Source organism: Limulus polyphemus, unplaced genomic scaffold (genome assembly GCF_000517525.1).
Source record: "Limulus polyphemus unplaced genomic scaffold, Limulus_polyphemus-2.1.2 Scaffold2742, whole genome shotgun sequence".
NCBI classification, from domain to species: domain Eukaryota; kingdom Metazoa; phylum Arthropoda; class Merostomata; order Xiphosura; family Limulidae; genus Limulus; species Limulus polyphemus.
In genome coordinates, this window is record NW_013668352.1 from 20602 (window position 1) to 32728 (window position 12127).

General features: G+C 35.8%; 1 protein-coding gene across 1 annotated transcript in view; it reads left to right on the forward strand.

Moving 5' to 3' along the window:
• Positions 1-261: 261 nt before the first annotated feature.
• LOC106467795 (protein Wnt-7b-like) overlaps positions 262-12127 on the forward strand; it is a gene marked incomplete at its 5' end in the record, with an annotated part of 41777 nt that continues 29911 nt past the window's right edge. The window contains one exon of the mRNA XM_022395992.1: positions 262-488. Coding sequence (XP_022251700.1) covers positions 262-488 — 227 coding nt within the window. The remainder of the gene's footprint in view (positions 489-12127) is intronic.

Below are 12127 nucleotides of genomic sequence, written 5' to 3' on the forward strand. Positions count from 1 at the left end.
TCCAAATAGGTGGTAGTGGGTGTTGTTGACTCCCTGTCTTCCATCTGGTCTATCTGATTAGAAACTAAGTAACGGAACTCTATACAGATATCTGAATTAAAGATACACAAACATGCCAGTCAAACTGGTAAATGAAAGTATAGCGAATGATGAGAATCTGGTTATACGTTGTATATATTGATATAGTTGTATGACAATTTTTAGCATGTGGCACTAGGTACAGTTGTAGCCAATTCCTTCTGTTTTATCATTTCCCTTCAGAACTATGTCATCAGTAGTTGCCTTCAGTGCCCACATCATCTGCAACAAGATTCCTGGTCTGACCGCCACCCAGAGGAGGATCTGTCGTGTCCGACCTGACGCCATAGTGGCTATTGGGAACGGCGCAAAGCTTGGAATAAAAGAATGCCAACGTCAGTTTCAGTACCACAGATGGAACTGTACAGCTGTTGGTAATGACAGTGTATTTGGTCACGTGGTGGTTGTTGGTGAGTGCAGTAGAACTTACTACTTTACGTTTCCATATTTACTATATATTAATATTAGATTAACAGTGATGTCGACTGTAAGCCTAGCCACTTTCACTTATCAGGCACACCGGGAGTAATTTTTATTCGTGTGTAGTTGTAAAGAAAATACTGTTCGTCATTTCGCTAACTCGCGAATCAGTCTCCGTTTGTACGTGGAATAACGTTTGTGAATAATTACTTTTATCTGCCATTTATCTGAATAGTAAAAACATTTAACAGGATGAACTGCTCGTATAGGGAGAAAAAAACCTTTAAGTAAGTTATTTCTCTGTTCTCAGTAGCATGGTGTGGTGGTTACGACGGTCGACTCGTACTATCTTTGGGTCGCGGGATCGAAACCCGTCTCTCTTTCAGATATGGGAGTGTTACAATGTGACGGTTAATCCCACTATCTGTTGTTAAAAGAGTGGCTTGAGTGTTCGCAGTGAGTGGTGTTAACTAACTGCCCTTCCTTTAGTTACTCACTTCAAAATTGGGGACTGCTCCCGTAGATAGTGCTTGAGTAGCTTTGCGCGAAAATTCAAGAAATAAATAAACAAACTGTCCTCAGTGACCTGTTGTTATAGGATATTTACAGATTGACACGAGAAGATACAAAAAACAGTTGAAACTTAGTCCAAATTGCTGTAACGTTTCAACAACTTCTAGAGTTTTGGAATGTAACATTTCTTTCTAAGACATAGCGAATAGCGAAGTCATATATTCAACAGCATGCCCCTCTCAGTGGCTCGACGGTATGTTTGAGTGCTAAAAAAGCTCAAAGTCGGATTTCGATACCCATAGTGGTCAGAGCAACAGGTAGCTCATTGTGTAGCTTTGTGCTTAACAACACACCAACAACAACATGCTCAGTTAAATATATAATATACATTGAATTTTATCTTATAAAGAAACATAGAATTTCCTCACTGAATTGTATACTTAAGATAATATACCTTAGGTCAAAATTGTTGTTATTACACACACACACACACACACAAAAAATGAAACGAACATTTGAGAAACTCGCAGAAAATTCTTCTGTTGTTGAGTTTTAAAAATCACGGTTAGGCTTAAGGAAAATGTTGATAAATAATTGTTTTTCTTATTGGTTTCACAAACATGCATTTAATTTTCAGATAATTTAAATGCAGTTCAAATTTCTTAGGTTAAGTAATTCTTCGGGTTTTAATGTTCGCGTACAACTTTGTTTTTCAGGAGTTTGTAAAGTTTTAGTTTTCGCGTACAACTTTGTTTCTTCGGGAGTTTATAAAGTTGTAGTGTTCGCGTACAACCTTGTTTCTTCAGGAGTTTATAAAGTTGTAGTGCTCCGCGTACAACCTTGTTTTTTCAGGAGTTTATAAAGTTGTAGTGTTCGCGTACAACCATGTTTCACCAGGAGTTTATGAAGTTGTAGTGCTCGCGTACAACCTTGTTTCTTCAGGAGTTTATAAAGTTGTAGTGCTCGCGTACAACCTTGTTTCTTCAGGAGTTTATAAAGTTGTAGTGCTCGCGTACAACCTTGTTTCATCATGATTTTATAAAGTTGTAGTGCTCGCGTACAACCTTGTTTCTTCAGGAGTTTATAAAGTTGTAGTGCTCGCGTACAACCTTGTTTCTTCAGGAGTTTATAAAGTTGTAGTGCTCGCGTACAACCTTGTTTCTTCGGGAGTTTATAAAATTTTAGAAAGCTTAAAATGGCCTTCATCATGTCATAATTTTTATAGTTATTGGGTGGAACTTATCTGCATCTGATGGTGACACCAACATGGTAACCGAGAGCTGAACTGGGCTTTTTGTGATAGTTCTACCCATAGTTACCAGCTAACCCTTCTGCACAGGTGACAGTAAATAATTATGACCCGAACATGGTAATTGAGAACTGAAACTGGGCGTCATGTGATAATTCTGCCCATAGTTACCAGCCGACCCTTCTGTACAGGTGATAGTGAATAATTATGACCCGAACATGGTAACTGAGAAATGAAACTGGGCGTCATGTGATAATTCTGCCCATAGTTACCAGCCAGGTGATAGTGAATAATTATGACCCGAACATTGTAACTGAGAACTGAACCTGGGCGTCGTGTGATAATTCTGCTCATAGTTACCAGTCGACCCTTCTGTACAGGTGATAGTGAATAATTATGACCCGGACATGGTAACCAGCTGAACGTACCTGCGGGCGATAGCAGGTGGATCAGTATTAGTACTTATCCACGGTAGAAAAAGCGAAAGACTAGTTTATAAAGTATGGTTTAATCATTATTCACAGCAGTAACAGGTTAGGTAATACAACTGTAATATTATCATTATGTGATACCTGTGTCCCATAGTGATCTACGAATCAGTTTATATAGCGCCACCTGGTGAGAAACAGTTTCACCAAGTAACGGCTTTACAGTAAAATAACTCAAACGGTTCCCGGGCCCTCAGGGCACGCTGTGTATACAGTTCATTGTGAGTGAGACACAGTTTTGCAGAGTGATGAGCTGAAAGAATTTAATGTGAAGAAAATCGGTCATACTGGAAAGTTAGTTGTTATAGAAACGAGAGAAAATATATTAGAATGTGCGCACTTTATTCATTAAACAATACCCCTCTAACTTCCAATCAAAACAGGAAACCGTAAGAAACGGTCTCGTTAGTCAAGTCACAGCTTGTGAGCCCGAGTCAACGCTTAAAAGCAAGACCCTTGACTCGAGTCACGATGTGTAGATCCGAGTCAACGCTCAAAAACGAAACTCGTGAATCAAGTCACAGCTTGTAAGCCCGAATCAACGCTCAAACGCAAGACCCTTGATTCGAGTTACGGTGTGTGAACGCTCAAACTTTTTAAACTGTATTCGACCACTAGGGTTTGGTTTTATCGTCAAGTAAAATCCTATTGACTGGGACGTGTACTTCTCTCGCTAATTAAAAGTCAGAGATGACGTTATAACAAATCGTATAACATTCTATATTAAATCTAAACCAGAGAGTCAATTATAAGAAAACAATGAAGTCATAACTTATTAATAAAATAAACACTAGCTTTCTGCTTTGAACCCGTCAATAGGTTTCGGTTTTTTATAAAATTGTTGGTCATTCATTAGTAGGTTTGCTTCAAATGTTTCGAGCAAATTTACTCACGAATGTCCGCCCATAGCCGTCGCTAATTTTGAGCTGACAAAGAAAAGGAGAGACAAGCTGTCAAAAGCATACACTGATAGCTCTTGGGCTGGCTGCTCTTGTCTAAATGAACACACACACACATCCCCAAACCAAGTCTTGATTATTGCGCCGAGGCCATGAAACATAAAACAAATATGTTGACCAAATCTGAGGTATAGTTAAATAGAGTTCTTCCAGGATGTACCCGGGAGATGTAGATTTAGAATAATTTGTACTGATATTTATAATTTACAAATATATGTAGCAAAATTTAAGAAATACAACTGATTAAATCATCTTACCTTACTAGAACAACAATTAAGAACACAATTGTATATATATATATATTAAAGATTAATAACATGTTTCTTTTGGTTAATTTCGCGGAAAGCTATTCGAGAGGTATCTGTGCTAGCCGTCCCGAATTTAGAAGTGATACATTAAAAGGAAGGCAGCTAGTCAACAATATCCACAGCATACTGTTTGGTTACTCTATTACCAGCGGATTAGCCGTCACATTTTAACACCTCCACGGCTGAAAGGGCGAGTATGTTCGGCTGTGGGTTTCGATCCCGTGAATAGCAGATTGCGCATGGAATAAACGCGTAGTATTATTATTCTTTGATGTTATTTTGTCCTTCAGTAGCTTTCATTCAATAACATAATTTCTGTCACGTGGTTGTTGAATAACTGTAAAACTTTTCATACAAGAAGGGAGCTATTGTAAGTCACAAACCCGAAATATCTTACACTTTGTGTTAAACCTATCCTCTTATTTATAATCCAGCCATTTATCTTCTGCTTTAACTTCTACGATTAGCCTAATATTTCATATGTACATCAAACAGCCATTTGTGTTATTACTTAGGTTAGAATTATCTAGCTTATCTAAGGCAAACAGCAGTTGGTCCTGTACCTTTAAAATCTAGGCTGTAAACCCCTCTAAACATCTAAAATAAATTACGTCAGAGGTATAGAAACGCGGTCAAAATGTGTCAGTATTATGGAACATTACACAGTACTAACAATCCATAGGATTAAGTAACATCCTTTTAAAAGAATTAACGGTATTGATAATTTTTATTACTATGATCTACTAATGATTAATCATTTCAAAACAATATCTGCATTAGAGTGTATCTATATAAATATAATAATATTATCTGTTGTCTGTTGTATGTCCATGTAACTATTTAGCAGGGTGTGGATGGATCTTCCCCCAAATTGGCACAGAGGTTATTTAGGGCCGTATGGGGGCACATACAAATTTTCAGTTTTGAATTTTACATTTGCGGTTTTTATTGGCGTTTTTTACCACCATCTCACCCCCTGTTGATGGATCTTTACTAAAGTTGATGTGGAGGTTTATTGGGCCCATGGAGAGATACATATAAATTTGCAGTTTCACATTTTGTGTTTTGCAGTGTTTATAGGTGTTTTTGCGTTATTTACAATTACATATAAGGGAAGCAACTTTTCATATCCTAAGATAATCTTTACAAAACTTCCGACTAGGGTACGGGTACTCCAACTAGTTTTAAATATATTTGAAAACATGTACAGTAGCATCCTTAGTATTAACAATGTCTAACAATACGTAGTACTAGATGTCTAGTTGTACAATATGTAACGGTATTAACAATATGTAGTACTAGCTGTCTAGTTGTACAATATTTAACGGTATTAACAATACATTTTAATAGTTGTCTAGTTGAACAATATTTAACGGTATTAACAATACATAGTATTAGTTGTCTAGTTGTACAATATTTAACGGTATTAACAATATGTAGTAGTAGTTGTCTAGTTGTACAATATTTAACGGTATTAACAATTTGTAGTATTAGCTGTTAAGTTTTAGAAGTGTTAACGGTATTAACAAAATTAGTACTAGCTGTCTAGTTTTAGAAGATTTAACTGTATTAACAATATGTAGTACTAGCTGTCTAGTTGTACAATATTTAATGGTATTAACAATATGTAGTAGTAGTTGTCTAGTTTACAAGATTTAACTGCATTAGGAATATTTAGTACTACAGTCTTGACCAAAATGTTTGTATACTATAACAAGTAAGATAATTATTATCAAGATGAAATATAGATATACTTATTGCTGTCAAACTGAGAAATGCATGTTATATTGAATACCTACATATTTAATTTGTATAATGAGACAGGTTTTATGGACATCATGAACGATTTATTAGAACAACAAACAGTTTTATCAGACACCTATAGAAAGATGTGTAATTCAACATTTCACTTATCACAACAAAACCTTATCAAAACATATATAATGACAAAATATAACATCAAATTTTTATAAATAGCGTTTGCAACCTTATATCAGTTCATATTAAATATTCAGTACTTGTTTGATCCTCCTCGTACTCTAATAACCACCACAAGACGACGTGGAATGCTGTCGATAAGGTTATTGATGTAATCAACCGGGATTTCATTCCCACTTGTCACTAGAAGGCGCCTCAACTCAGCTACAGTAGTTGGTTTAGGGTCGTGGTTAACAATTTTCTAGCTTAGTTCTGTCCAACAGTTCTCAATAGAATTACAATTTGGAGACCTTGCTGGCCATGGCAATCTTGTAACATCCTCCTAGTCGAGATAATCCTGTACAATACGTGCATTGTGGGTAGTAGAATTGTCATCCTGAAACACAAAGTTATTTCCCAAACTTTCCCTAGCATATGGCAGAAATATCGTCTCCATGCGATGCCTGTAGGATGCCCATTGACGTTTCTCTGGAAGTTATGAAGAGCAGATTTTCGACCATGATGAATAGCTGCCCAAACATATACCGCACCACCTCCTGTAGGAAAGACTGTCTTCCCTCATCTGTTCTCCAAAACACGCACTTCTCGGGCAGTAGTTTTTCGGCGTCTACCACTAGACTTTCCTGGAACAACGTTTCATGTAGTCCGATGACGTTTCAGGATTCTGGATAGAGTACACTGGGCGTTCCCTACTGTTCTAGCAATGTCCGTTTGCTTCATGTGGACAGTCGAACAATTTGACGCCTAATACGTCTGGCACATGACGAGGCACGACTCTACACCAAGCAAAGAGAAATTGCAATCTGTTGCAATATATCGGTATTGAGAATCTGTTGTACTATTTCGGTATTAAGAATCTGCTGTACTATCTCTGTATTGATAATCTACTGTACTATCTCTGTGTATATAATCTGAAGTACTATCTCAGTATTAAGAATATGTGTACAATTCCCATATTCAGAATCTGTTGTACTATCTCGGTATTGAGAATCTATTGTACTATCTCGGTATTAAGAATCTGCTGTACTATCTCTATATTGAGAATCTGCTGTACTATCTCGAAGTTGATAATCTGCAGTACTATCTCGGTTTTAAGAATCTGGTGTCCTATCTCGGTATTGAGAATCTGGTGCACCATTTCGATATTCAGAATCTGTTGTACTATATTGGTATTGAGAATCTATTGTACTATCTCGGTATTAAGAATGTGCTGTACTATCTCGGTGTAATTAATCTGCAGTACTATCTCGGTATTAAGAATCTGTTGCACTATCTCGGTATTGAAAATCTTATGTAGTATCTCGGTGTAATTAATCTGCAGTACTATCTCGGTATTAAGAATCTCGTGTAGTATCTAGTTGGGAAAATCTGGTGTACTATCACGGTATTTGGAATCTGTTGCAATATCTCGGTATTGAGATTCTTGTGTACTAGTTCGATATTGAGAATCTATTCTACCATCTCTGTATTGAGAACCTGCTGTACTACTTCAGTATTGAGAGTCTGGTGTACTATCTCGGTAATGAGAATGTATTTTACTATCTCTGTATTGAGAATATGTTGTACAACTTCGGTATTGAGAGTCTGGTGTACTATTTCGGTATTGAGAATCTGGTGTGGTATCTCGGTATTGAGAATTTGTTTTACTATCTCGGGATTGAGAATCTGCTGTACTATCTCGGTATTGAGAATCGGTACGAATGTTTGAGATATTTTACCTCCTTTATTTATGCGCATGTCCACTGCGGCACAGATTCCAAAAGCTACCTTCAGGTGGTCCAGTAAAATAAACCTAAGTATCATGGTCATCTAATAGGTAAAATAAACCCATATTTTCTGGTCATCTAATAGATAAAATAAACCCATGTCTCCTGGTCATCTAATAGATAAAATAAACTCGTGTCTGCTGGTCATCTAATAGATAAAATAAAAACATGTTTTCTGGTCATCTAATAGGTAAAATAAACCCATGTCTCGTGGTCATCTAATAGATAAAATAAACCCATGTCTCCTGGTCATCTAATAGATAAAATAAACTCGTGTCTGCTGGTCATCTAATAGATAAAATAAAGCCACGTTTATTGGTCATCTAATAGGTAAAACAAACCCATATCTCCTGGTCATCTAATAGATAAAATAAACCCATGTCTCATGGTCATCTAATAGATAAAATAAAGCCACGTTTATTGGTCATCTAATAGGTAAAACAAACCCATATCTCCTGGTCATCTAATAGATAAAATAAACCCATGTCTGCTGGTCATCTAATAAATAAAATAATCTCATGTCTCATGGTCATCTAATAGGTAAAATAAACCAATTTTTCCTGGTCATCTAATAGATAAAATAAACCCATGTCTCATCGTCATCTAACAGATAAAATAAACCCATGTCTCTTGGTCATTTTATAAATAAAATAAACCCATGTCTCCTGATCATCTAATAGATAAAATAAACCTATGTATCCTGATCATTTAATAAATAAAATAAACCCATGTATCTTGGGTATCTAATACATAAAATAATCCCATGTCTTCTGGGTATCTAATACATAAAATAAACCCAAGTATCATAGTCATCTAATAGATAAAATAAAGCCACGTTTACTGGTAATCTAATAGGTAAAATAAACCCATATCTCTTAGTCATCTAGTATATAAAATAACCCCATATCTCCTGGTCATCTAATAGATAAAATAAACCCAGTGCCTCTGGTCACCTAATACATAAAATAAACCCATGTCTCCTGATCACCTAATACATAAAATAAAGTTCTCTTCCTGTTCATGTAATACACAAATAGTCATTAGTAATCATGTAATACAAGCTAACTTCCCTCGATATTAAAGTGTAAGGCTTTAAGTGTTTTTTTGTTATGATGGTATTTAAGTTGTTAGTAAATTCAATTCACTTTATTATTTCTTTAGTTTTTGTGTCTGATTTGGAAGATTCTCCATGATCCTAGAACAACCTGGGCCAATTTTATATGGAGAGGAAAAAGTAACATTTGTACTTTTGTACGGAACTAGAAAAAAAATTGAGCCAATTCTAAAAAGATATTATTAATTTTTTGAGCGAGCCTTGGGGATGTTATAATGTGACGGTCAATCCCACTATTCGTTGGTACAAGAGTAACCCAAGAGTTGGCTGTGGGTGGTGATAACTAGCTGCCTTCCCTCTGGTCTCTCGATACTGAATCAGGGAATCTTCACGCGGATAGCCCTCGTGTAGCTTTGCGCGAAATTTATAACAAAGCAAATCAAAACCTTGGGCGAAAAAAAATTTCATATCATGTCCTCTTTGATTTGATTTAAAATCAATTTTGGCAGTTGTAAATGAAAATATATTAAAAAATACAATATTTAAAGTGTGTCATATTTAAAAGTGCTATTGCACATTAAATATTGTTTTTGATGTATATATTTTTTACAACTGTAAAAAGTGATTTTATTGATTTGTTTTATTTTCAATGTTCTTAAACTAGTGGTCTGGGCATAGTTCATTGATCAGCGTGCCTGGCTGTTATTCTGATGGTCCATGGCTCGCGCTCCGTTGCCTCCAAAAAAATCTTGCTACGCAATTTGGGGTGCGTTATAAAATAACGGTCACATCCATTTGTTCGGTTACAGTAGCCTAAGAGTTTGTGGTTATCTAACTGATTGTCCTCTAGTCTATCAGTTCAAAGTTAGGGACGGGTAGGGCAAGTAGCCCTGGTGTAGCTTTGCGTAAATACCCGAAGCAAACTAAAATCCCAAACAAGCTTGAAAAGAAATTAGAACTGAGTAGAAAAGTTATGAAAGTTAGTCGGACATTAGGAAACTTTATACACACAGCAATGACACTTTAAAACTACCATTAGTATCCCCTACAAGATACTTTAATAGTACCGTTAGTATCCTCTACAAGATATTTTAAAACTACTGTTAATGTCCTTTACAAGATACTTTAAAGCTACCGTTAGGGTCCCCTACAATATATTTTAAACCTACCGTGTGTGCCCCTACAAGATACCTTAAAACTACCGTTAGGGTCCCCTACAATATATTTTAAAAGTACCGTTAGGGTCCCCTACAATATATTTTAAAACTACCGTTTGTGCCCCCTATAAGATAGTTTAAAACTACCGTCTTGTCCTCTATTAGACATTGTATAATTTAAATGAATATTTCATAGTCTCGGTTTCTTTATACTATTTGTGGAAACTGATGAATTGTTTTCTGCAGGCTCATTTTTAAATGGAAGGTATTGTAAGAAAATAGTAGTCATGTTAGTTCGAGCCGGAATGCATCGTACGGATTGCATTAAAACCGTGATTCATGTGAAAATCACAGGGAACACACCTTTTGACGTAACGATACATTAATTTCGATATGATGGAAAAAATGACAGTTTAATACAAGGAAGCGGAAATATTCAGTATAGATAGAAATATAATGACAATGTCATAATGTGTACAGTTCAACTATACATGGTTTACGTACTTGTTCTAGCTGTGAAAAATGCTTGTATTCACTGAGAAAAAATATCATCAAAAATGACAGAAACAGTTCTGAAGACGGAATTGGAACACAGGGTATTCACGGTCGATAATAACTTCTAAAATATCACATTTATTTATAATCTTTCCAAATATGTCAACTTCAAACTGTTAAAGTAATCGTGAAAATAAAGTCTAATAAAGAACGTATGTTTTTCTGTACAATGGAGAATGCAAGCGGTAACTAAAATAGTTTCTTTAATTCTGATGAAATGTACTAATAGTCTGTACATGAAATGTACCAATAGGCTGTACATGAAATGTACTAATAGTCTGTACATGAAATGTACCAATAGGCTGAACATGAAATGTACTAATACTCTGTACATGAAATGTACCAATAGGCTGTACATGAAATGTACTGATAGGCTGTACATGAAACGTACTAATACTCTGTACATGAAATGTACCAATAGTCTGTACATGAAATGTACCAATAGGCTGTACACTAATACTCTGTACATGAAATGTACCAATAGGCTGTATATGAAATGTACCAAAAGGCTGTACATGAAATGTACTAATACTCTGTACATGAAATGTACCAATAGGCTGTACATGAAATTATTAATAGTCTGTACTGATAGGCTGTACATGAAATTATTAATAGTCTGTACTGATAGGCTGTACATGAAATGTACTAATAGTCTGCACTGATAGGCTGTACATGAAATGTACTAATAGTCTGCACTGATAGGCTGTACATGAAATGTACTAATAGTCTGTACTGATAGGCTGTACATGAAATGTATTAATAGTTTGTGCATGATGAAAGGTGTTTATACAAAGCTGAATATTACTTTACCTAACATTCTTAAAGATGTGCTTAAATATTACAATCCACCGATAAGGTTTAAACTTTTCCAATTTTGGAGCATGCCACAATAGAGTGGGCTCACCCAAAGTTTTGTAACCTTGCCTATATATGGTGTATGAACAGTAGATAATTCTGCTGGCACGTTTTTATCAACAATGACTGTGAAAATGTCACCTGCAACGACAAGTCAGTGAAACGTGCTATGTGGCCAACCCAGGGCCATCGTGAAGGTCTCTCTAATAAGGTCTTCTATGGCAATATAAAGATTTATTGAAATGTCATGTATAGGTTGTACAGGAATGTTTTAAAACAAACTCATCAGTTTGAAATTTAATCGCTTTATCTTACATGGTTTGATGTACCATAAAGAGCTGACAAATGACTCGTAAACAACCATCATAAAAATCTAGATGTAATTATGTAAAAATGCAATAATCAACACTTCAAATAATAGTATTAGCTCAACACTTCAAGTGGTGGTACTAGCTCGACACTTAAAGTGATGGTACTAGCTCAACACTTCAAGTGATAGTATTAGCTCAACACTTCAAGTGATGGTATTAGCTCAGCACGCCAATTAATAGTATTAGTTCAACACTTCATGTGATGGTACTAGCTCAACACTTCAAGTGATAGTATTAGCTCAACACGTCAAGTAATAGTATTAGATCAACCCTTCATGTGGTGGTACTAGCTCAACACTTCAAGTGGTGGTACTAGCTCAACATTTCAAGTGGTGGTACTAGCTCAACACTTCAAGTGGTGGTACTAGCTCAACACTTCATGTGATGGTACAAGCTCAAACTCAAGTGATGGTATG